General features: G+C 37.2%; 1 protein-coding gene across 1 annotated transcript in view; it reads right to left on the bottom strand.

Moving 5' to 3' along the window:
* Positions 1-27,550, bottom strand: part of DCLK2 (doublecortin like kinase 2) — a 72,733-nt gene that overhangs the window by 14,127 nt on the left and 31,056 nt on the right. The window contains exons 3-9 of the mRNA XM_088526482.1: positions 20,862-20,964; positions 18,802-18,903; positions 17,445-17,492; positions 14,435-14,529; positions 7,534-7,606; positions 6,214-6,322; positions 2,877-2,934 (exon numbers count right to left, since the gene is read on the bottom strand). Of these exons, the coding sequence (XP_088382608.1) occupies positions 2,877-2,934; positions 6,214-6,322; positions 7,534-7,606; positions 14,435-14,529; positions 17,445-17,492; positions 18,802-18,903; positions 20,862-20,964 (588 nt within the window). The remainder of the gene's footprint in view (positions 1-2,876; positions 2,935-6,213; positions 6,323-7,533; positions 7,607-14,434; positions 14,530-17,444; positions 17,493-18,801; positions 18,904-20,861; positions 20,965-27,550) is intronic.

Here is a 27,550-nt window from a genome sequence, read left to right as displayed (position 1 = left end):
GTGAGGTATGCAGTGGTAGGTAACTCAGAAATCACATGCCATGTGTGCATCTAATTTTGTGACAGTACTGTAGTACGGTGCGCCATATACTGGTTAAATAGTCACACCTTGAAATTCAATCTGAAAGAGCATCAATTGTCATTCTGAACAAACACACGTCTGCTCCAAGCAAACATGCTCTGGAGAAAAGGAAAAAAACAAACATGAAGCAGTTTTGTTAAGCACAATGCTGAATATCATCTACAGACAAAGGTGAACAGCCACAACGTACTAAGCCTTATGACAGGCTTATTCCTCTAAATGCAAAGAGTAAAGAGCCCAAGCAGAAACTAGAATCTCGCTATAGCCTTTTCTGCCTGAAGAGATAAAATATTCCATTTAATACACCCATTAATTTTGACCAAGGCACAATTGCTATACTGGCACTTTCCTCATTTCCCTCAAATACCAAATTGTTAATTGTTTTAAATAAAATTCAGACTTAAGTAATGCTTATTTAAAATAACAACAATATTTATTTAAAATAGTTTCCAAAATGATGTCGAGCTTCTGTTTTGATATCTGTCCTCAAACTGCTGACTGGTGCATAGTTAGTTCTTTTCAGTCATCCCACCATTCCTGCTATATATTATCATTTAAAAATATATATTTTTTTCAAACTTACTATAACAGTCCTCCTGGATAGTGCAACATAGCTTTTTGTGTACACTCATATGATTTATTTACACAAAAAATTAATGTAGAATTAACCCTCATGCTGGTTGTTGGAAATATATTAGCCAACTGGATTGACATTTTAGGGCATCCAATAGAAATGGCTAGGTAGCAGTGAGCATATGCAACACACAAGCCATGCATATTTTAGCCAGATGGTTGCTTTTAAGATGGGGCTTATGTTGGCATGTGAAAAGGGGTGAGAGAGGAATAAGCTGCAGCAAATTCCCAAGTTTAGTGACTTTTTTTGTTGGATGGATTCCCGGACGGTTCTGCCGCTGCCCTACGAGGGTGAACACAGTCGCAGCAGCTCGTGCGCTCACGGGCACCCACACAGAGCCACCCAGACACAGGGCCTTGCAAGCAGACTACCAGGCATCTAGGGGGTTTTATGGGTTGTTTGTTTGTTTGTTTTTTAAAGCACCAATAATGATAAGTAGCAAATATGTCTAAATTCTGATGTATAAAATGGATTGTGGCCACCGACAGAACTAGAGGTAATGGCCACAAACTGAAGCACCAAAAGTTCCACATGAACTTAAGGAAAAATTTCTTAACAGTGAGGGTGACAGAGCCTTGGAACAGGCTGCCCAGAGAGGTTGTGGAGTCTCCTTCTCTGGAGATCTTCAAAACCCGCTTGGACGCAGTCCTGTGCCACGTGCTCTAGGTGACCCTGTGTGTGCAGGGGGGTTGGACTACATGACCTGTACAGGTCCCTTCCAACCCTAAGCATTCTATGATTCTGTGATTCTATGCTTAAAGAAGCTGCCTCAGACAAGTAATACAAAGGCATTTAAAGTGACAAGCAGTACAAACTACGCAGAAGTTTTGTTTAGGGGGAATCATACCAGCTAATTCATCCTGCAGACAAAGAAATTGCAACACTTCAATGTCAAAAAGGCAATTCTAGCACTGTTTTTCTTGCATTTTTAAGATTCCTCTCTAAATTCTCCCTTAAATAAACCCAGAAAATGTAAGATATGGGGAGGCAAAGGGGTGTAGAACACTCATTTCCTAGCACTAATGCACATCTTAATCTACAGAGATTAATATTCTTCTTGTTTTAGGGTCTCTACTTAAAGCCAGTCATTACAGCAGGCAGTTCATTAGTCCATTACTGTATAGTAATATGCAGCTCCTTACCATACAGAGAAAGTCATTCAGACCACTCATGTCTTCCTACAACTTCACATCTAGCATCTTGACCTCTGAACTACACTGCACTAATTCCATTTCACCGATAAAAACAGTATCTTTGAATTAAAACCCTGATTCAGTCTCAGAGATGCCTCCAAAATCATTTCAGAGCAATCATTTGCATATAAAAAATGGGGTGTCGGCATCAAAAGGAGTCATCATTTTTTGCCCTCTTTGAGGGACTGGCCTGTATTTCCTACTTTCATAGGAGAGGGTCCTCAAAGCCAAATTTTGATGGCTACTGAATGCAGCGTCCTCAGTGTTCCTTTAGCTAACCCTACACCACAATACACTGTTTCCCAAGTCCCTCAAGTCCACTTTGTTTTAAGGTATTTATAAACCAGTGAAAATAAATCTTCTATTTGTTGCTAGCTATTCCAGATGCTTCTAAGCACTTTGCCTATTTTTTGTTGCTTTGTTTTGTTTGTGTCTTTGTTTTGAGGAGGAGAGGGAGGAGTTCTGTGATGCACTAGGACATGCGCTTCAATTATTTGGTATGTTTGACTGAAAGAACTAAATGAGATAATTTCTTTCCAACCAAATCTGTGTTTGGTGTGTCAGAGGATCATACACACTCATAAAAAGATAAAAATTAGAGGCAGAAAGGGATGGATTTACATATATACATGGAATTATATCCACTCACCCATTTCTTCAAATTTCCTCTCTCATGTGTTACAAATGAAAATCATTGTATTAGTCTATGGCAATTTCCACTTTGTTTGGACAGTCTTAGCATTTTATTTGTTAGTCCAACAAAGTAGATGACATTTTTTTTTCTCTGATATCTAGCAGCAGGCTAACACAACTTTTATTATTTGCTTTTGGAATGGAAAATTACCCTGTTGAAACAGATATTTGAAAACAATCCAAAAACCCAAACACACCCACCACTTACGACTAATCAGCCATTACTAGTTCTGTTTCTACTATTTTTCTGATGGTTGCATATTGGTGTACATTACCTTTCCACAGCATTTAGCCTTGTCTATGATCTTCAGAGCAAACTCCTTTCCTGTGGATCTAATAAGAAAAATGTGAGAATCGTTAATTAATCAAAAGCCAATCAAATATTTGTGGCACTATGTCTAAAAATATATGTCACCATAAGAGAATGCCTTGACCCATGGGGACTGCTGACAGAAAGCTCTGACTTGGTTTTGTTTTCGCTTTTCTCAGCAACATTGGTGCCTGCTGTTGCCCTGACTACCACAGCTCGCTCACTTGGGGTGTTAATTCCCAGCTCCAGCTGCAATTCATGCTTCTGTGACCGAACTCCAGCTCTCTGCCGCTTCTTTGGTATGAGATGCAAAATTGGTCTTGAGAGTTGCACTTGGCTTTGTTCAACTACTAGGCTCTAAAGACAAGGTCATATACAGTATGTATGTAAGTCCACAGCAAAAGAAAGACTGATACCAGAGTGGAAAAATTCAGCAGGGTTCAGCAGAGGTAAAACCAAATCAGAGACTAGTCTAAAAATTCTACAAAATGTATTAGGGTACTGATGCCCCCTTTTTTTTTTTTTAAACTGACCAATGGAACTTACAGCAGTATCTGAAGTACTATGATGTTTAAAAGAGTAGTTATACAAAATAAAATAGGAGGATTGCTTCCAATAAATGCTGTAAGACTTTGCCAGAAAGAGCTCACGTGTTTTTTGTCCCTTTAAGCAATATAAATGGGGAAAGGGAGCCTAAGAGGGAGGGAAATGCAATACAAATGAATTACCTTTACATAAAAATGTATCTTTTCTTATATTAATGACAAGAACAACAAGATGTCATAAACTGCTATTGCTACTGTCATTTTGTATTGTGTTAGTACTTAAGTGACTCCACTGCGCATCGTAGTACCACTACTGTATGTAAAAGAAAAACACCAGAAGGTTTTACAAAAGCAAAAAATTGGATATGTTATTAAACTTGAAGGTTAATTTTGACTATTCCTTTTTTTTTTCTTTTTTTTTTTGCATTAGATGCAGCTAATCAAAATTAACATCTCACAAAAAGGTTCTGAATCAAAGCCTCATATTAAAACTCTCATTACTGAAACCCTGCTCGGCGAGCGCAGCTGTGTCTGGTGGGTTGTCATAGTTACAGCCCAATCCAGCCTGCAGATTGACATGTTATCTAAACGGTAGCTGTACAATTCTAGACCTGATAAAAAATCTGCTATGACCATGCTGTAAAATTCAGAATTGCCATTTATGTCTTACATTAAGTGCATTACCTGAAAGCCTGCAAATAACTAATCAGCAAAACCTACTCAGGGAACCTTCAGCCTTTGTGCCATGCAGAAAGGAGTCAGCATTCACCAAGCTAACTCATTAACCACCCTCAAATCCCTCCTGCAAATCTCCTCTACTATAGCACCTAACAAAAAGCTGGAGAGCAGCCACGCCGTTTGTGTACCCATAGCACTGCCCATCACACTGGCCTGCACTGTCGCACCGTTTCTGGGGGTTCCGTTGAGGTGTTTGTGCCCATCTGTTGAATCAGGTCTCTCCATAGAGTCATTTGGGCACCCTTTGCTAGAGAAATCACCCTATTCTTTTGGATACATAATGGGGCCCTGGCTCCACCACTAGGGCTTCTAAGCACTACAGTAATAGAAATGACATATATTAATTAGAGAAATTAAAAGACAAGTCTCTCATTGTTACTATTAGCAATTACTGCTGTACATTTATTTTACATCATATCCATTTAGTAAAGCTTCACTAGATGCGAAGATGGCACCACATGTACGGGTAGGTATTTGAATTTCAATTTGGTTTCCTGAGGTCTTATATGAATTCTGTTTATACACAACAAATGACATGTGGGCCAGGTTTAGGCGGTGTGTGAGGACATCAGTTACATTGTTTCACTCAAGTCACTAATAAAAAACAAAACCAAGATCTTGGAATCTATACTGATGAGAAGCACCTGTACCTGAAACAGAAACTTGTCTGGAGAAGTAACAGTAACATACTCAGAATACTTGGAAACTTTTTTCTTTAATGGTAATGTGCTCATCTATTAACTTTAGGAGATGTCCCCTCAGTCTTTATTCCTTAGAATATCAACTATAGATACTTCTACATCACATTCTCAGAAAGATTTTATCAAAAATTATCCTCACTAGTCACAAGCCAGAAAGAATATTAGGTGAGACCGTCCCAAGTTGTTTTATACACCACCTGCCAATATAATTCTCGGTAACGAAGACAAAGTGCATCAAGAAATGATTCTCTTGAGAAAGCCCAGTAACGGCTGCAGAAAGTTACGGAGCATAAAATCCATGGATTTTACCCAGATGCTTCAGTATAGGGGCCAGCAGGCTCTGCTTCACTTCCCAACCCTTTTGGACCTTTGTCTAGATAACTCTGGAAAAGTATTTTATGAAAGACAGCTGATCTAGTAAGATTGTAATGAGAGGTTGCTGTTCATAACTATCTTTCTTTTAATGAAAACTTTAGGAGTCAAACTGTTCCTCTACAGTTTTTACAGACATTTGCTGAATTTGCCTCAGTCATTGATTACAAGTCAGAGATTCCTCATGGTATTTAGGACATAACTTAGTTTGACAAGGGTAGCACAAGGTGGTTCTGAGAAATACACTGACAAAGTGAAAGCCAAATCATCTGTTATGCTTGCACCAGCAGCCAGGTGTGACCGAGCTTGCATAGGATGAGCAGTAATACAGCACAGGCCTATCCTGCCTTTCCCCTGGGAAGTCGTGTCCAAGAATAATTCACAGTTTGGAACACTGAAGGGCTGATCAGAGACGTCTCTGGCTGCTCACTGCACACTGTCACGGAACAAGCAAAGGCGAGTTCATGTCACTGGGGCTAAGTGCCACAGCCTCGGTGCCCTTATGGACGCTCTGCTCGCTGCCTACCAAACACTGCGTGAAAAGCAGCAGGCAGCAAGAGCTCCCGCAGCAGCACAACTGCCAAGCAGCAGGGGCTCTCCGAGAGGTAACAGCTGCCTTAAAAAAATTCCTTGCCAATCATACATGTCTCCCTTGAGGTATGAGAGGATTTCTTGAAGAGTTGTGGGGTTTTTTGTTTTCTCTCTCCTCGAGAGCCTCTATTCCTCTAGAGGGAGGTGATATCTCCTTTTTTTGTGGGGGGATAAAAAGCCATATTCCTCTGCTACTCTTGTATTCCTGCAGAAACTCACAGGAGTGTTTCACCTCGCTTAGTTCTCACAAAATATAGGCCTATCTTTGCAACTGTTCTTTGTTTTTTATCCTAATGCATAGGATTTTATCCAGGAAAATAGATAAATATAATTACTGAACATTTTCATTGCTCACCGTTCTACGCACTCCTTTACTACGGCAAAATTGCCATCACCGATCACCTTTCCCACTTTGTATTTCTCAAGAATGGTAGATGACCCCAAGCACTTGTTTCCATTCAAACCTGTGGAAAAAAAGTAAGATCAATAATTTGACCTGAAGAGAAGCATCAGCAGCATATAACGTATCCTCCACAGACTCCACAGATACAAAACAAACAGTCCTAAATACAAAACAGAGTTTAAAAGTAAGTTGGTTTCTTCACAGGTTATTCTCTTCTTGTTACCTCAAACATAGGAGAGAACAAGATACAACTAATCAGAGTGGTTCACCTTCTAACATACAGGTCAAACATTACTAGTTTTGTGTTTACATCTTCTAAAAGTAATAAATGCAGAAATCCTTAGTCCAAATATTCCTAACCTCAAAACATCTTTTTTTGGAATATCCTGTGGATGCTTTTTCCATACTCAACAAAGCAAAAATACAAATAAGATTAATTTGCAACACCTGTAAGAGCAACAAGTCATCATGTAAAATAAATTTTTCTTTGTCAGCAAACAAAATTCAGTCCAATTGTTTTTTCCTCTTCACTTAGGCTCTACAACCTCTATGTCCAATCGGTTTCCAGATGTTTTCTATTGCTTCCCATGAAGCAGTAAAAACATTCACCAAGGAATCAAGAAACATTGTTCCTATACCATATATTCCACAAGCAGTCAGTATGTCGAAATATGATACAAAACAAAAAACAAAAAAGACCAATCTGATACAAGGAGAATTTAAGAGTGATTCAGAGGCATCTAGTCTTTAAGATTTGTTTCTGAAAAGCATCAAATATTTTATCTGCTGAGTTTCTTTAAGCTCCACTAGCTGCTGCTGAAATTGCGAAATACAAGTTTGACAGCTACTTATTTTAGTATTCTTAAAATATAAAACACACTTAAAATCAATAAATCAATTGAAAAATAACATCGCTTCAATGAACTAAGGAATGAAAAAATATGATTAAGTAAGATCAGTTCATTGTCCTATAGGTTCTATTTGAAGTCTAAGAGGAAGACTCCACTTCCACTCCAGTCACATCCATTTCTGCTGCTACTGTGCAGGTCAAGTTCATAAACACCCAAATTCCCAATGGCTATTACTGAAGAGCAAGGTCAACTAATGGGCAAGCAATTAACAAAAACAAACAGAAAACAAAAATCATTTCTTAGCTTTAACACCTCAATATAGCAAATAAAATAATGGCCAATAAAGCATCAGTCATTGCAGAATTGGGGTTGTTTTGAGGTTGTAAAATGATAAAGCTTTTTGTGAGGGCTCATGTCCTACCTTCAGGACTCTGGCAATGCAGCAACTCAGGTACTCCGTTCACATTGGAGGAAGATCCACCATGTGCAGGGAGCTATGGAAGGACATAAGATCTTGTTATTTCTGATGACAAAGTAACTGCAAGAAAGCCAAACAAAAACAAAACAAAACAAAAAACAGGGAACTACTGGGAGAAAGTAACGTTACAAACAACAACAAAAAAAGAACAAAAAGCCCCCAATCCCCGACCCTAAAAACTCATACAGGGAGTCAGTTTGCTTTTCCTCTCCCTTCTTTTTCTCGTTCTCTCAGTTTACCATCATTATACCATACCACTGTCATTTACACCAACTCAAAATGTAGCCTTGTTATTTCTATTTACATATGTGGTTCAGCAGATTTCAGCAAGCCTGTTAACAGCAAAGAAAATTCCCTCCAGCTGCAAAAAGTCCAATCTGAAAACTAAAGAACCAGTGTATGTGATGGTAACATTTCTTCTTCCTCCTATGTAACAAAGCCATTACTCTATGTACTGGATCATATATTTTTATCCCACACCCCTGATTAGACTCAGAGACAGTCACCACCAGGCACCCATTTGAGGGCCAATGCAGCAAACAAGCGGTCTTGTGCTTTATTCTGAAACATCTATTTCACAGCTGGTGCTGTCTGATCTTTCCTTTGCTGAACCCAGTCAACATATTGCTCTCTTCAGATTAGCATGGAAGCATGACAGAAAGGTAGCATTGAAATGTCTACAAGGCTTTTCTAGTTATAAGTAAAAATAATAAGTAATAAAAAAGAATATGGCTATAGATGTACTGGTCATCCCTCCTTCCCCTAGCCCCCCCAAATCCACCTTTGCCTATGTACAGGTTTCTAAAGGTTATTACGGATTTGAGGATTTAGGACATCCACAAGTACTTTCAAGTCAGATACCTGATATGCATCTAGACATAGAACAAATTTTAGTAACTGTATCACTGCATAAAAATTAAATATTTAGATAATTTTGGCGGATGAAGTTGGAAGAAGATTCCTTCACCTTCATTGGTGCGTGTTCTTTTGTCACACTGTCCAGGGCACATACCCAGCAATTCTTTCTTATTTTAGGAGAGGTGGAGATGTATGGGTGAATGCAACAAACAGTAAATGGACATGATCTATGCACCAGAGTACTGTGTTTTATAAGCTAATCCACTGGAACACAGAGATGCTCTATTAAATAAAAATATATTTTAGATCATCCCCTTCCCTCTACACAATACTTCTGGCTGTTCCACATCTTGTTTTCTTCATTGGCTATTACTGCAGTTCTCGCCACATAAAGGATTAAAAAGCTTTTCTGCCTTAAGCTCAGTATCTGCTGAGATGGCTTTGCATGACACCAGGAATGCAAATGCAGCATTTTTCATTTTAGCTGACATTGTCTGGTTACACTGCAGAATATTTTAAATCATTAACACTATTGTCAAGGAAAGAACTGAACTGACAGATAGGGATATTGTCTAAAGGCTCATGAAATGCTAATGAATGCTTAAGTTTCTAGTAGCAGCTGAGCGGCCAGATCAGCTAGAGGTATAGTAACTAAAAGCCATACAACTTAATTTTGGAGAGCAACAAAACTGATGCTGTTTACCAGCACTTGCCATAGAAGTCACATCAAGGCAGCTACAACATTCTGCTAATCACTTAAAACTAGGCTATGCTGTCTGAGCAATCTCTTTATTTAACAAGGATCAAGAATAAGAACATCTGGATTAAGAGACACTGAAGTAAAACTGTGAGCCACTTTTAACCTGTCAGTCACATATTCTTCAAGCATAAAGTGAGGATAGCAGAGCTGACCTGCTATGTCAGTGGGTGGGAATCCTAGGAATAAATCACTGCAAAGTATTAGTCATCAGCCAGAAATATTAGTCATGTGTTTCCGGTTCTGAGCAAGTGACAATACATGGGAATATCCAGCCAACATTTCCAATTTCCGTTATCCTTGTAATCAGGTCACAGCGTGACTGGACAAATTCCTTCCTACCATAATACTTACACAGAGGAACAAACAGGAACCAGGAAAAGAAAATGAAGTAAAAATTTTGGATGCGCAAGCAGAGCAACTGGTTCAGTAGTCATTCTGTGGGTATTGAGGAGAAAAGAATACATACTGCTTCGATACTACTCCAGTAAATGCAAAGCGGAAATCAGATTTTTCAATAATTCCTCCTCATCTATTCAAGTCCACACACTCTCTTTCAATACTTAAACTCCACTGCTCTCTTCCAACATACATTCCTTATACATGACAAACTCAAAGTGCAGAGGACTTAAATCCACCCTCTGGCATCTCTATGTAACTCCTAAGAAACTCAAGCCCGAGGCAGAACTTCACTCCCCATTTCTGAAAACAAATTCAGAGCAGCAGTGTCTCTTCTGCCTTTTAAATGAACTAGTCACCTCAGCACATAGATGCTGCTGGCGCAGACCATCTTACACCAAGAGTCACTCCTGCTGCATTTCAACAATATGCAGTACACAGTATTGCAATCACTGCCTTTTTCTCCCTCAGGTTGTTTCCCCACAGATAATTTGTGTTTTGACAGCACATCCAGAGCCAAAAGCGCACCGCAACAGAGGTCTTGGAGATCCTGAGAAAATCACAGTGAAGACCTTAAAGCAGATGCTTAAAGTTAGCCCCAAAACATTTTATATCTTGATTAAAAATGTAAAACTTCTCAAGCCTTGAATAGAAAAACAACTATTTCAAGCTTCTTCAGACAGCAGTGATTTTTCTGTGGAAGAGTAATCATTTTTCCAAGTTCACAAAAAATATTCAACATGGTTTTGTACATGACGTTATTTTATAAATAGTGACTCCACCTTGAGCACTAGGTTCACCAAGATCACAGGTAGTGACAAACACTCACACTAGGTATGCCATCCTCACAAGTTTAAAAATTATTTCCCAGTGTTCTACCTGGACCTTGACATATTAACTTAGGCAAAAGTACTCAGCATTTTCCCCTTCCTTCCTGCCTAAAGTCATACCTACTAAAAACTCTTATTCTAATGAGCTCTGGTTCCTAAACGTGCAAAACTATTTTCAAACTTATGTTTAAACACCAGGGAGAGATTGGCCCAAGTGTCACTTAAAATGTGGTTCAGAACTTGAGTCTCTGATTTGGGAGTGAAAAAGCAGAGTTTAGCAGTCTTCATTTATGACGTATGAGCAATAAAGGTCCTGAATTGTAAATTACTGAGGGCAAGAAGAATAAAGAATTCCTCTGTTCACTAGGTTGAATAATTCCATACAAATATCTTTAATATCCAACCTAACAGGAGTGTATGTGCACAAAATTGAAGACAAAGCCTTGATGAAGATCTCTAAGCCATCAAATGACTTAGGCACATATTTAGCTTCAAGTACATTAACAGTCTCACTGAAGTAAAAAGGGCTACTCAATAGCTTAAAGTTAATCAAGCACTTAAGTGATTTGTTGGATCAGTTTTTAATGCCCTTTCATTTTGGTCATTTGGCCAATCAATTAAAAAAGTATTACTGCGACAAATTCAGACCCAATGCTATTTAGCACAACTGGGATTTCCAGAAATGCCTGAATTGTGAAGCTCCTTTATTTAGAGGTTTTTTTAGAGTTTTTTTTTTTTTTAAATTGTCTAGACTTCATTGTACTTAATTTCAAGAGGGGGCAGCAAAACACATCCAAGTGGGCAAAAGGAAATTACATCACCACTTTTTAAGGTCTCATATTTTCCTCATCATTTCTTCCTAGAATGCCCTGGGTCATTTGACTAACACTTTCAAAGTGGGAATTACAGTACAACTGATACTTACAAGGAGAGTTACTAGCCAAAGTACCCCTAACAGGATTACACTTGTATTTCTATAAACACTGCCTTAGTGACAAAAAAGGGCTACACTTTTCAACTCGCACTTGCCTAGAAGAGCAAAAAATCTCTTCTCGATCATTTGTCCTGTGTCACCTATCTTACTGCTGCTTTTCTTAATCTATGAACAAATTTTACTCTCTGTGGGAGCTAAAAGAAATATCAAAAGCACAGCCCGCTCATCCAAAAGAGCTTATTGTATATAGTAGCCATTTATGTTCTTTTTCTCTTTCATATTTAAATACTCTTCTTGAAATAAACCCTCTGTTAAATGCTTAATAAAGGGCTAAAATTGTGAAGTTAAAAATAAACAGCCTTCAGTAAAAATAACTGGTAGTGTGTGACTGTGCTGCTTTAAGGTTTCTTTATTTACTCAGCTATACTAAAGAGGCAGGACCATGTCATCTGTACTTGGTCTTTACTGGAATGAAAGAGGTTGTAGGAAGATCTTATAGCCTTTGTTGAGGTTAGATTCCTATGATTTCAATGTCATCTCAGACTCCAATACATTTTTTTTAAATGCCTCTGCAAGATAAGGATTTTGGACAGGCCTAATTTGGCACACTGGCTTACAATACTGAACAATTAATAGCACAAAGAGATTCTGGATAGAAGAGCTGGAAAGAGCAGGAGGAAAGAGCTTATCTTAAAAGATAAGCTGTTCTTCAGGACTATTTCCTGCAAGGAGTTTTCGATCTCTGAGTGTACCACTGCTACTGATCTAGCGCTGTGAAGGAGGAGGAATTCCTGGGGGAATGAAAGGGCTTCACTTTAAAAGTGGCATGCAGAGAATATGATGGAAGACTCAATGTGTGAGACTGAGAAAAAGATTAGCATCGCCTTTGATATCTTTTGCTAGTTTACTGCCTTGATGACAAGGATTATCACTCAAATTCCATGTTCATCTTCACTTTTATTAGTCAGTGTCCAACCTACAGTCACACATATTTTGCTCTGGTAATCAGAAGAACACAGGTTTTTAAGGAATTTTGTGTGCAGCTGCTCTGTTGGTCTGCTCTTCGCAGCAAACACTAAAATCAACCTTGACTTTTTCCCTTTTCCCAACAGAAAAAAACACATAGTAATTAGGCAAGACCAGATTCTCCTATAGGACATTTCAACCATTTTAACAACAAAGTAACAGGAAATTCATTCTCTACATAGAACAAGATTAGGTTTTTTAAAGATTCTGGTTTCCCTTAAAACCATGCCTCTCTGTTATTGGTTTCGTGTTGGTTTCCTTGATTTTACTCATACTTAGCAGAATTCTGCCCCCACACAGCCATCCCTGTTAGAACATAATCAAGGAAAAAAGGGTCACTACGAAGTGCATTCATTCCTTTTGGAACCTGTTCTGACATTCACCAGCTAACTCTGTCTCAGAAACACAACTGGGATTCTCCTACTTAGTATGCGAGTGGGATAAAACCAGAAGTAGCCACTACTTCAGCAACACACATTAGGGATGAGGTGCTTAATTTTTCTGCTGTTTTCCAGCTCTTTGGTCATATAGGATGACTTATTTGACATGAAAACCCACTAGTACCCAGCATCAATTAATTCCAAAATGAAAAAGTACAACAGCCTACTTCAGTGAAACTGACAGTGAAGGGGAAAAAGGTCTGCTTCCCTGAAAATGGCTTGTTACTATCAGAATTATCTCTGTCTTAGTAGAGCTTTAATCTGCTAAAAGCAGATTGGAAAGCATGGGAAAAAAATGAAACAAATTTTCTAGTTCCTAAACTTATAATTTCATTAAAGAAAGAGTAAAAGAGCATCTGTTAAGTATAGCTGCGGTCAGACAAGAAGGGAGCCCCAAGTCCAATGATTTTGGTGTCCTCTACAGTAAATTTTATTGGAAAGCTATTCAGACAAATTCTAAAAAACTTAACTCTAGCTTTCAATGTCAGCAATGTTGTTGTTGCTCTTGAATATGCATTACAGAAGATAGTTATCAAGGCAGAGAATACAGCAAAACACCAGTCTTTTGACAGAAAGAACCTGTAGGATGGTTGAACTCAGTGTCATATGGCAGAGATTGACGACATAAACCAAACAACTAAAAATATTCTAGAATTCATCAAACACCAAAATCTTTTTATCAGGTTTATCACAGAAGCCTGCAGAAATACATGCAATACTCCAGGCAAAACGGACAAAGACTCAGTAACAATTAGCATGTCAAAACCCAAATCTAAATACTATTCTAATCACGTCCTTTTGCTGGTCTCTTAATTGAGATAAGAGTTTTCCATAAAATTATGCAGCCTCTTCACAACTGCTTTGTTCACCAAGGGGAGCTATTACTTGATCAGAATAATTGGAGAGAAAATCCTCCAGTGTGCTTCCAGAAAGGCTGCAGTTGATGATATCATAAGAAAATTCTCCTTTGAAGGACAGCTGCAGGAATGGAGCAGTAAAATGCTCTTTTCTGCTCCAAACCTTTCCTTTTGTTTTACCAAGCAAAAGGCATGAAACAGCCTTTAAGAACTGTAAATGCTACCATTTCTTAAGTGAGAAAGGATGAGAAATCCCCTGGTACACCACAGAGTAAAATCTCAGCCAGATGTCAGGTTCCTCACAAAGGAGCCTCTCACGTGCTCACTGCTTTCAGTCAGTAAATTGCATGAAGTGGTGTGCCACGATATGAAGAGCAGTGCTTCCAAAGAAATTTGGGGCAATGCTGCAGAGCGTAAGGCATACAGAAGAGGATATAACATTTATAATATACTAAAAGAGCATAAATCACTCAAGGGTTTTCTAAACAAAAATTTAAAGGACAATTTGGCAAATTCAAGCTACCATCACTGTAAACCGCTAAGGTGAGAGTCCGATCCTGCAATCCAAACAAATAAAAATCTCATTTTGGATGTCTTTACCATTTTGACTCAATAAACTTGCTAGCAAGCTGCCCTACATATTTAGAACCTCATTTACTCAATTAGTTATTAACTCTGTAGCACCTCTGTAATACTTCATTCAGTGAAAAACAAGTTCAGTTCTTTAATGTTCTGGTACTAACCTTGAGTCCACGAAAGCTGCCTGGGCTGGTTGGTGAAGAACTGGAGGACTTGGTAGACTTTGGAGTGGATAACTGACTGCTTGGTGTTCCGTTAACTGCGCAAGGCAACAAAGCGAACAAAGGAAAGAAATGATGAGTGAAATAAAAATCTCCTAACTTGCCTCTCTAAGTAGCACTAAAGTCTGCATTTAAAATAAATTTTATGTTTTCGTACAACACAGCTGCTCAAAACTTATGTGGCTGGATAGAGGATCAAGATGACACACATCTCTCATTGCTATTCTAAGGCTTTAAAGGGCCTACTTTCTCTTTCTCCATTGCAAGAGATTTGCACAAATAAAGACCACAGTCCCTTTTAATTCCGTCATTTAATACAAATATCACCTAACTTTATACTTTTATACCAACACACTACTTGTTATGTAGAATGTTCCCTAAAATACAAGTAATTTTTCTACAAAAACAACAACAACAAAATTATATATATATATATGTATATATACAGGGGAACCCACTTGACAGTTACAAGTTAGTAGGTCATTTCAGAACTTCCCAGAAGTCAGAATGTCTGTGAAAACATACAATACTCTCCCTTCTGATTTCAAGAGTTCATTCATCTTAACTCCAGTTTTTCATTGACCTGACACAACCTCTGTTACATTTCTGATGACTTGAATAACACTTAGGCCAGTCCATGTATTTTTCTTAAAAAAAATAAAAAAAATAAAAAATATATAGATTTATTATGCAGATGGGATAAGAAAAGTCTGTACTAAATGAACTAATTTATATTTTCTCCTGTCAAACCTCTTTTTTTCCAGAAGAGTAAAACACTGGGCAGAAATTTAAGAGCTAAAAAGGGTTTCACAGCTGATTCACAATGAAGAACTCTTTTTAGAAAGAAAATAAAAAGCAACCTGCAAAATGGAAATTTAGCTTCCAAGTAAACAGTGGCTACACCTCCACATCTCCTTTACACATTCAGAAGTCTGTCACAAATTATGCCTCACTTCTTAACCAGTGCTAGTGAATTTATTTTTACAAGTGTCTGTTAAATTAAAACCCTAAAATTCTTGGTGCTAAACACTCCACGTTACTACTATTTTTACAGTTAAGTAGTCAATCTGTCAGTAGGCCAGGCTGACTGCTTTGCAGCTTCCACACATCTCTGTTGTTCTCAACACTCTCTCCTCCTTACGTGTGATGTTAAGATACAATTAGTGAGCATTTAGCTACAAAGTAAAATCTATCATAAAATCTGATGGCTTCGATTTATATTCTCAGATCTTTTTCTGGAGCAAGAGCTTACTCTTTTCTACTGAAGTTATTGTGATTTTTTTGTTTGGTTTTTAAATTTAACAAGGGTTGCCATTCAGAACAATGGGCCACTTTGGTTTAAGTTTTTTTAAGATGCTGAAAGGGTTTAGGGAGCATGAGTTCTTTCTGCTGGCTCTATTAACTGCTTCTCATTACTTTGCTTTAGATATATCATTCTTTAAACTCGGCAAAACAATTTTTCCTTATTTTATAAAGATCTTGTTGGTATGAAGATGAAAAGGATTATTGAATGCTCACTTACTGTTTTTTGCTTCTTGAAAGGTCACACACATTTTACTTGAGACATCAGAAACAGTTGAAATGTAAAGTAGCTAGTTCATGAACAAAAATCAGGCGTTTCATTAGAATAACCTGCCTCCAAATGACCAATTACTACTACAGGAGCAAAAACCCAATTATTCACAAATTCACTTTATACAGCTCATAGAAAGGTCATTCTTTCCTGAACATGACCATTAAGGCCCATACTATGACATATCCTTAGTTACTATCTCTATGTCAGTAGCACCTTTTTAAGCATGGACAGAACCACTAAACTATGTTTTTTGTATAATCCTCTTCCCTCTGATAACTGCATAGGGAAGAGCTCCCCAGCACACCCTAAGAGTAACTCTTTATTAAGATTCTTAGATGTGCTTGATGAGCAAGCACAGTGCTCCAAGCCAGAGCTTCCACTCTATGACCTCCAGAGGTCCCTTCCAGTTTGAATCCCTCTATGATTTTATGCCAAGTGGCACATTTTGCTGGGGAGCCTATTTAAAAGAGCCGTCCATAGATATGGTTTGACCTATGATTCTATGATTGATTGCATATGAGATAGCTGCTATTTGAGCAGAAGTTCATTTTTAAACTCAAAACACACACCATCAATCTGTACTTATTTTTTGGCACTTAAGCTTGTTCATTGCTATTGATGTGTAGCCATTTTTTTTTCTTCTAGTTTATTTTCTAAATGTAAGTTCTTTTTAGGCAGCCCCTACTTCTTTCTACATGTATGACAGGCTGAATATATAGATTTTTTTTTTCTCTGTAGTTCCTTAAGGAGGACATACTAGCCTATAATTCTTTGGCATATGTAAACCTGAAAAATTTGTGAGTACCTTTTAATAAGATGATTTCAAATATGGTCCAAAGTCAACTTATTTGCTACTGAATGTGCGTATGTTTCTTAAAAGAGACTTCGTGTTTTAGAGCAATGCCAGAGATAACTTTTTTGAAGGTTTAAATGAGCCTCTTGGGCCCATGGGATGAAATAACACAATTAAAGAACAGAACGTAAGAAATTACAAATAAAATTAAAAACTAGGGTACACATTCTTGTGCTGCTTTTTTTCTAGCAGGTCTTACCCTTATTTGCCTTTGTTGAAATTTTCTACGACCACATGCTTTAGAATAATGCTCTTCAGGGTGTTCCTCTGCTTGTGGTAACATTGTATCTTTACAATTCTAACTTTGACACCATTAGCCAATGTCCAACAACTATACAGCATCATTTATCTTACCTCATTCAGAACATCTGTTTTAACAGTAAAGCTAAACCCATAATATCTCTGTTTTATAGAGCACAAAATCTATGTTTCAAGTTTTGAAAACACTGACAAATACAGAGAAAAGGGTAAATGAACAGAAGAACACACACTGGTGATATACAGCCATAATAGTAATGGCTCACCTGGGGATTTTGCTGTAGAATAAGCACTGGACTGGCCACCCCTCTTTACTGTACTCATATATTTGACACAAAGGAAAAAGACATTAAGGAGAGAGGTTATTAAACAGCTCTGAACATGCATGATAGGTAGAAGGATAATAAAGATAACTAAAAACTACATGAGGAAAAAATGACAAGTAAATAGAAGAACAAATATATGACACTTTATACAAAATTGTCATATTAGACTAGTCAATGGAGGTACCCAAGTAGAAATAAGTAAGGAAATGACAGCACTGATTTTAAGTACTCTGGACAAAAGTCATCGTTGGCAGATGTCCCATGCAATCTCGGAGTTCACAGGATGGCATGAAGCTTAGATCATTTGTGAAACTTGCACTTCACGCTACATTTCTCTTTTTGCAGTTACTGCAAACCTTCCTTGAAGCCTTTCAATTTCAGTTAAAAAGTCAATCTTTATAAACAGATGATAAATATTCCACTTTTAAAGAGCTCAAGGACATAAAATGACTTTAACTAGCTTCAATTAAGCAAAGCAAATATTGATGTGGATATGAAAATATGAAGCATGTTGCAGTTTTGAATACACGCACAGGAGCTTGCATGCATAGTCACAACTAGAACAGAGCATTGTATATTTACATATTCAGTGTTTGATTTCAGGGCTACTTTTCCTGGTCTGAGGGAAAAAGAATCAATTAAGTTTTATTATATTTAGAAAATAAATGAGTTAAAAAAGGAAAATAAAGCTTTGCCTTTCTATTTATTTGCATAAACACAGGGTTTTCAGGCAAACCAGAGGAGAATATACAATATGAACACTTCTACGAAATGATAGGAAAGAAGAAAGAGTTTCTTTTCATAGGCAGTAACATTGCAGACCATCCCTAAAATTATTGGAAACATCAAAATCCTGTATTTGATATATGTGGCTTTTACAGCAAAGATCTTTCAAACTCAAAACTTAGGGGTATACTTTAGTTCAATGAATATCTGTTTAAGCAGCTAGCCATGCTGTAGTTAATAAAGAGTATAATAAAGAAAAATAAGTGCCATGCTTAAAACGTATCCCAAGTGTACAACTAGCACAAGTTATTCTAGAGTTTACAAAATGATTTTTTGTGTTAATTAAAAGAAAAAGAGAAAGCCCCTCTTCTCAGGATTCAAAACTAAATACATATTCTATTACACACTAATGGATACTAAGTCTAGAAGACAAACTGTTTAAGTATTTTTCCCCTCAAAAAACAAAGTATTGCATTTGTATTTCGCACAGAGGCAAGAGTTTCTTTACACAATTAAGCAAATTGTAAGTCGTGTATATTTTATGTGCTCAGTCCCATACTACAAGTTGTACCTGAGGCAGGTGACTTGCTCCGACGAGAAGGTCCTGGACTTTTGGATCCACAATGCTTTAGGCCAGATGATCGGGAATAAGATGATTTCATAACACGGCATTCTACGAGCAGATAGATGGCGTTTAGAAAACAATTCTGCATACAGGTTTCCTCCAAACCCTACTCTTGCTGTTTATTGTCCAGAAAATAAATCTCAGGATTTTCTAAACATGCTTGCCTACCTGAACGAAACAAATTTATAGAAGAATCTCCAAACTTGAAGCCCCATACCACTCAAAACTTTGAGCTGGCCAAATGCTGCAATACTCTGATCATAGTATTTCCTCATCCCTTAAAACTGGATTATGATTACAATTCAAATTTGTACCTAGGCACAGCTGAAAGGGTAAAGGAGTCAGCTGATGCCCAGGTTCCTCTAATAGCTTAGAAGTCTTGCATGCTGTAATGAGCGCCTCACATAGGGCACGGCAAGATCACCTCATCTTCTTTTGCAAGAAACTGACATTCTGACCAGTTTTTAGAGGTGAAAATTGCCTATTGTTTCTAAAAGGTGAGACAACAAGCCATTTACCACCAGCTATATATCATTAAATAAAGCACAGACTAAACAGGAAAGGAATAGTCATACATGTATCGACATTTTAGAAACGTTTTAATTCCTACAGTTAGCATCCACTGCAAATCTCATCCAATCAGATCGTAACAATTTCTCTTCTAACTTTCCCTGTTATTCATCACTATGATGTCAATGTAACCCAGGTCAAAATTAGAACGAGTGAAGCAGAGCCGCCTCCCCTGCCAGTCAAATCATATCCACATCTTTCTTTAAACTCTTCCCCATTAAGACGTCCAAAAGTGTCACAGTAAGCAGGGACAAAAGCATATGAAGACAGAAAGGAAGAAAAGCACCTTCAGTCACCGGGTTCTTAGTAAGAAGATGAACCCAATTAATCTCTGTGTAGTGTAATGCGAAAAGCAAACATACGGCCTTAAGATCTGCAAGGGAAATTATGATTTTTTTCCTCAGGCTGGGAATTGTAGTGCAACCTAATACAATCACTTTCTCCCACGACGTTATGAGAATAAAATTATATCTTAGCAAGCTTAAAATTATGTTAAAAAGATGCCATTCTCATCACAATTACACTATTTGAACCAACATCATCAGCAATAGTAGAATGGCAACTAGCTGAATCCAACCATCCAAGTACATGGATCAGCATAAATAAATATATACTTAAATGTTTTGATGAAACAGAAGATTTTCTGATGAAACTGTCATTTCTGTAAAAGTTACAGAAATAGTGCATGCTTTTGCTTTCAGTTACCTAAGAGCAAGGCAAAAAACTCTTATTCACAACCCAAAGCTCTCCACAAATATTTAGCTGATTCTTGTCAGGGCAAGTTTTCATTACCACAGATTCATTTTTCATAAAAGAAAGTCAGTGTGATTCTACAGCTGAACCAATATGGACAGAAAAAAAAAACAAGGAGAAAAAGAGTATTTTACACAATTTGATATTCCAAGCCAATTCTAAAGCTCCCTGGTAGAGTTCAGAGTGTTTTCTTGACTTTACGCTACAAGTTTTCTCTTTATGGATCAATAGCTTTCTCAAACAAGTTAAATCCATCATCTGTCAATGGAAGACAGCATGGACAAAACCCTTTGTCTCACATCCTCCCCTATTGCCCCCAAGCCTCCCCAACAATCTTCTAATATAAACTGGATCAAAATGTGGCCTATAGCAGAGAAGGCTGGAATTTGTGAAATAAGTAAAACAATTCTTCAAGACCTGAAAAGAGCAGCTGCCTCTATGATTTTTGAAATTTCTCAGAGAAAGAGAGCAATATGAGAGCCTCTCAAGAGTCCACAGATATCAAAAGAAAAAGTTGTAAATGGATTTTAGATCTATTTAGATACATTACTGAATTCTAAAATTCAATTCTTCTTCATAGTACATTAGGGACAGAAAATAAATGAAGTTTGTTAGTGCACTTTTTCCAACATGCAGGAGTTGAGAGTTGACTAGTTGGGTGGGTTCAGGATGTACAGTCTTACCACTATGATCCAACACGAAGTCATCCTGAGCGTACCGGTACTTCTCGGGTCCACAGGCAATGAAGACATCATCATCTCCAAAAAAGTCCTGCAAGCATGTCACCTTGACAGCAAAATATACAAAGCAAAATAAATATATGCATTATTTTCAAACACTTAATTTTCAATTAGTCAGCAACACTTACCAAGTTTGTGCTTTCACAGTGGCACCATAATGTTCTTTTATAATGTCTGAAACATTCCAGTTCTCAAGTGCTTTATTTATCCCCCCAAGAACAATGGCAGGGAACCTCAGCTTCAGAAACATAAAAACTACTGCCACTCACCTGAAAAAGTATCTTCTATTTACTACTTGTATTATTTTGTAAAAAAGAGAAAAAAAAAGAAAAAAGAAAAAAACACACACCACAAACAAACCTCAAAAGCTTAAAAACAAAGAGGTCAGCTTGTCCTACAATACATATATGCTTTAAAAAACAAACAAAACTAAAAAATTTCACAAGAAATCCTACCAAACTCCTCCTTCCAAGTACTTTTTTTCTTATAGGGACCTAGTAGTAAAACATTTTTTAAATGTAAGCTGATTAAATTTTTCCTATAGAATGTATTCTACAAGTCCTTTCCTTATCCTGAGTCCTTTCTAAAATCTCATATCCTGAACAAGATCTGGAAATAAAACCTGTGTAGAATCTAACAAAATCATAATCACCCGATAAGACCATATAACCGAAGAAGGAAAAGAAACAACAGCTTCTAGGTAAATAGGCTTCTTTTCCTTTCCCGATACCTGTCAACAACATTTGCATGTTTTACTCACTGTGATAATAGTAAACACTGGCAGATACCCAGGAAGGGTCCACTACTGCAGGCAGTAGAAAGATACCCAGAATATCAATGACTGCTGCTCTCTGCAAGAGCCCTCCAGCCGGGCATTCACACGCCAGGCAGGCGCCAGGGCAGCTCATGCAGAACAGTAGCAGCCACCCTGACAGCGAGATCCTCACCAGAGTGCAAGTGCAGTAAAGACTAAAAGTAAAAGCATGAATGTCTGTACGTATTTTCCCCACATACCCATTAGAGATGTTATATTAGATAACCCCAGGACACACCCAAGCCCACATAACCACATCATGTCTTAAGGGCAGTATTTTTAAAAGCAAGATCACGTAAATTTCCTGTTTACCTGGAAATACAACCTAATAGTTAATTTTGTAGACTTTTAATATAGGGGCAGTTCCCATGGTGCAAATAAATGCTAAAATAAACGTCCTTCTATATAATTAAAAATGAATATATAAATTGGAGCTAACAATAACAGTGTGCACTTTGTTTGGGTGCAATAAAAGCATCAAGTTTAAGCTAAACTGAATAAATTGTCTGTACTGGCTTCTGAATGCTGTTGGTCCACTGTGGTCTGACTTGCAAACCACAGAATTTCCAGTGTGATCCAGTCAAAGAACATCTGTATTTAGGTTATATAGCAATTGTTTCTTGCTTTGAAAAAAAATCAGCCAGTCTACAGATTTATAAACAAAATATTTTTAAAGTCTATTGATTTTTAAGTGTTTATTTAGTAGTACAACTTGTGCTTTTCCTAGGAAAGTGAACAAAATTGTTTTGTGGATAGTCCTTCATGAAAAGTATGTCAGTCTTTCCAGTAACTTAGGGATCAACATTTTTTTGTGAAACTAGCAGGTGACTCTCTTCACTAAATACCTACTTACTGCATCTTACCCATTCTGTGCCTGTCCCTCTGTGCATGCTGCTGAGAAAAACTGCTCAGTGCTTCAAAATTTGCCCTAAAATGCTTTTCAGAGGAACAGAGATGGTATTAGTTAAGCTGCGCATAAGCATATCATAACAATAACAATCAAATCTGTGGTCTTTTTTTTTTTTTTTTTCTTCAAGAAACAACTCTCTTGCTAGTCCTGAAGCTGTAAGCTTCTATGTACGAAGTCTACAATCAGAATAGCTTCAGACACCTGAAAGAGGTTAAGCACCAGGAAAAGATCAAGCAGATCAGCATTGAGACCTTTTTAAAAGTCACAGCCCTGCGGTCATTTTTCAGATTTAGATTGGATCATTTCTTAGTTCATATGAATAAAGCTCCAGACAGCACTTGGAACACACACTTTCCATCTGTGGCCTTGCAGGAGAGCTGTATCAGAATGTCTTTCTCCTTTTTGTGGCTGCAGTTACCACAGATGATGTTTTTTTAATAGGAGCAAGAGAACTTGCTTGCATAGAGAAAAAAAATTAAAAAGAATTAAGTATTTTTTTAATGAAGACATACAAAAGAGCATGAGAGAGTTGTTTAGGGTTTATCATAGACAGGCTTACACCAAAGGACTTTGATGCTTCCTTTATCTTCTCTTTTTTATTTTCAGAAATACAGAATTAAAACATACTTAGAAAAGCTACTTTAGAAAGGCTTTTAAAAATGTTAATTTGTTAAGTATGGATGTTTTAGTTAACATCTTTTAAATGTGTGAAATCTTATTTATACTTCTTGGGATCCTTTCCTAGTCATTGCCCATATTTTACTGACAATTCCACTATCTTCTCCACATTTAACACAAAAAAATAGGCCTACTGGCATTCTTTTGGCTACCTACCTGAGCAGTGCATACATGGATACTACAGTTTGGACTTGTGTTCCATCCTTTAAAAGTAGTTCTGAAGGCTTAGCATTACAAGCAGAAATGCAAAGAAATACACAGAAGCAAAAATGTTGTGTGAGAAATCTAAGTACAAACACAACTGGAAGTCAATATTACTTCTTCTATTTTAGAACCACGGCATCTTCTATTTTGCGCATCTGTTTCAAAAGAATCTGTCCCTGAGGATTCTCACCAGAATTTTCTGTGAGAATGTACAAATAACTTTGGGTATCCCTGATTTTTGATAATCACAAAAAGTCAATTTTCATCATTAGAGTCAGATCAGAGGGCAACATGATTTAAGTGATAGGAACAAGAGAATTAAACTATAATTAACTTCAACTGTAAGAATAACAGTAAAAACATAACAAACTCAGTGATCTGCTGAACCAAAACTTGAACTGCTTGTTACAAAATCACAGTTACTTCTCATGTAACGTTCCCTCCCCCAGACTCCCCAACTGGGAAATTCTTGGGACATTAATTGGAAGAAGCTTTCTATGAAACGCAGAAACCTTTCTAAAGAGTGTCATAATAGTAAATATACATTATGCTACAGAAGCAGAAGAGTTCACATCATTAATTGTAAAAGTACTTTGAAAGCACAAATGTGATTTACAAACAGGGAAAAAAAACACAAATCTACAGGATTGGGCCAAAAAAATCAATCAGAATGCAAAAACTGTAGTTGGGGAGTTGGCTGGAAAAGAAATACATCCATTTGAAAACCAATTCCCTGATTCACTGTTGTCTAGCACAATGATATATTCATAAATTAATTCATATTCATAAATTAAATTTGGTTCTTAAAGAGGTTTATACTTCTGACAAATGTTTATAACCAATCTAAGAAGTCACTGCTTCAGACAGATCAAGCTACAGGACTAGACTACAAACTATTAGCTTACTGACAGCCCTTTCCTAGTACTATTACATATGCCTAAAAAATGTAATTTGCACCAACCCCTACTGCTAGCTCTGAATTCACGAGGCAAAAGACACACTGCCATCAGAAAACACAATAACAGCAGTCCATTTTTATAGACAGATTTCAACAGGAATTTAGTAAAAATTCTTCATGATTAAGCTACAATTAGAAGAGCTGAATGATATGAATGAACCTTTACCTACAAGATACTAGTCCTTCATTCTTCTGTGAAAAGAAGGTCTACAGATTTTTGAAAACCGAACTCACAATTTTATAAATGCATTAGAAAATCAAATATTCTAATTCCCATCAAATCTTATGTAACCAACCATAATTAATATCTAGCAGAAAAAAGAAATAAGCAACTATTTCATGAAAAAATAGCATTTGTTTCCCCCCAGGAAAATGTCTAAGTCGTAGCAGTCTTTCTGCTTCAAAGCAAGTCAGACCAGTGCAGCTTTTGCATGGTACTCAGAGGAAGGAAAAGTAAGAGGCAGGACGCAATGAGCAACAGAGTACGAAGCCAAGCAAATCGTAATTCTCTTGACACAGCAGAATTGGAAGCGTATTAATATCTCACCTCTTGAGTATGAGATATAATTCTTAGTCTCATTTACTAACTGTGGAACAGTCAACATAAAGAGAAGGCAGCTTTAAAACATCAATTTATACCCTAATGTGATTTTATGGAATAAAACTAAATTGACATAGAAAAGTAAACTATATTCTATTTTTAAATGTTTTCTCAGGATTTTATCTACCTCAAACTTTTAGTAAAAAGGAGTAAGGTTTTTGAAAAATTAAGTCATAAGTGCCTGTGCTGGAATTGCATATATTTTTTTCAGCTCAGCAGGAGTTACAACAGGCAGTCAAAACAGAAACTCTTAAGAGCTTTTTTTCCCATGTAGTGTTGCAACAAAATGCCAATAGCTTGTTCAGTGCCAGCATGACAAATTTAGATAGAACCTCTCTGCTAATATCTTCAAACAGAGATGTCTCAACAACCCTCCTGGGAAGCGCTTCTTCTGCCTGACTGGGTCAGGCTGCAACTCCGTTACCCTAAAGGCCACTACCTTTGCCCTGTACACATCAAGTCTTTATTTCTGAGCAATAAGAAGTCAATTACTGGCCTATTTTCCCAGACAAGTCACATTGGTAACCATCATGTTTGCTTTCTCTTTTCAAATAAAGTTAATTTAGCGTTTCCACTTCTTCACTGCAATATGAACTGTTCCCTTTAATTTCCTGCAGGGTTTTCTGAAGCTGCCTGTCAGGCTTACAGCTCGAGGGTTTAGACCAATATATATATTTTTAAATACATGTACAGCATATTGAGTTTCCTTGGATAAGGGCAGCTTGTTGTCATATTTAGGAAAGTAAAAAAAAGCAACATTGAAGTGAAGATCATAATAAGAATTATGCTCCCAGGTCAGCTTCATCAATGACTATGTAATTAATGGCAGCATCACATTATTACTGTCAGCATTAGAAAATGAAGCTTCTCTCACTGACATCTATAAGGAGGCAGAGCAGTGGATGAGAGGTAGACAGCCCCTCCTGTTCCACAGGGAATCTAGAAAGTAAGGAAGTAAAAAGAAATCTTAAATATTTGCCTGCTGCCTCCTAAGCAGAAAAAGCTTGGCCATAAGCCCAGGCACCGCCTAATACAGTATGACAGTGCAGAACTGCTGCATAAACAGATGGGTCAGGACACCAGTACTCACACAGCAGCTACTTAGCCCTTTGGAACAGATGACAGAACGCAGAACGTACCACGTTTTTAAGTTTTTGGTTCAGATTTTAAACAATGATTTGTATTTTTCAGCAGCTCGAAGCTAATTTCAGAAAATGACCACGCATGTGGGAACAGAAGACTGCATTTGGGTGCATTTAAAATAGACACATCATCCTTATTGTAAGGGGCAAAACTGATCTCTTTCTGCAAAAGCATATGCACAAGTGTTCAACTGATTATGTTCTGCTGTTTAGAAATTGTAACAATTAGAATTAAAGAATAAAACATTCTCTATTTTTTAAATCGTGAAATTTAACATCATGCATCGCAATTTCCAGTGTTACATAGGAAAACAGCAGTCCTACTAAACATGGAAATAAGTGGAAATTAGAAACAGAGAATTAACAAATGCAGCTCATATAATCCAATTTGTCCAAACAGAAAAAACACAATCCTTGTCTTGTAACCTAACGTACCATGTCCTTGCCCACAGATGTATTAATCACAGCAACCCAAAAAAGTCAGCCTAACATGTTCTTTCCTTAAGCACTGTAACTGGGAAGCCTAATACAGAACCAAAAATAGCACCTGACTTCATACAGCTAACCTTCCATCTTACCACAGAACAGCTAGTCTAAAAATAAAAGCTACTTGTATCAAGAAGGAACATTAAAAGAAAAAGCATACATGTAAGGACAGACAGCTGGCTCATCAAGTTCAGTAAAGCAGCACAGATATAATTTTTGGGACAATCTGTCAATATATAAATGCAATTAGAATATAAGCTATATCTATTTTTTTTGTACACTGTTACCCATTTTGCACTATTACAGAAATCCATGCCCTTAGAAGCCCCTTACTTGAAAGTCACAGTATTCACATGGAGGCCTTAGACGAATGGAAACATATGTCCAAGCCCTCAATCAATTTCATTTTTGTCATAGATTCTTTAGATGAGAAGAGTTGCTGGTGAACGCAACCAAAATCTGCTGCAATCCAAGACTTTCAGTCCTTGTGAGAAGACACTGTTTCCTGGAGAGATTCCAGGGGCAACAGCAGTTTTCTGATTTCCTGATAGAATGTTTTAATTTTGTACTATTCAAAGCTGCTTCTCAAAGCACTACAATAGGGTGGGAAGAAAATGCAGATGCTCTAGTAATTCAGGTCTCTTCATCTCAGTTCTATCCCATTCATATACACCACTTCACATAAAATGGAAGTTTTCAGCCACAAATTCAAATGGTATATTGACCATTTAAAGGCATTTGATTACCTAAATACCCCCATAATTGTAAACTGTGAACATAGAAAGAAAAAAGAAGATTAAGCCGGTATATGCTCTTTATTCACTGTCTCAAGAAATGAT

Source organism: Tinamus guttatus, unplaced genomic scaffold (assembly GCF_059628265.1).
Source record: "Tinamus guttatus ecotype Peru unplaced genomic scaffold, ASM5962826v1 Tinamus_guttatus_pri_ptg000247l, whole genome shotgun sequence".
In the NCBI taxonomy this organism is placed as follows: Eukaryota; Metazoa; Chordata; class Aves; order Tinamiformes; family Tinamidae; genus Tinamus; species Tinamus guttatus.
The sequence above is the reverse complement of the archived record's forward strand: the minus strand, read 5'-3'. Positions and strand labels throughout refer to the sequence as shown.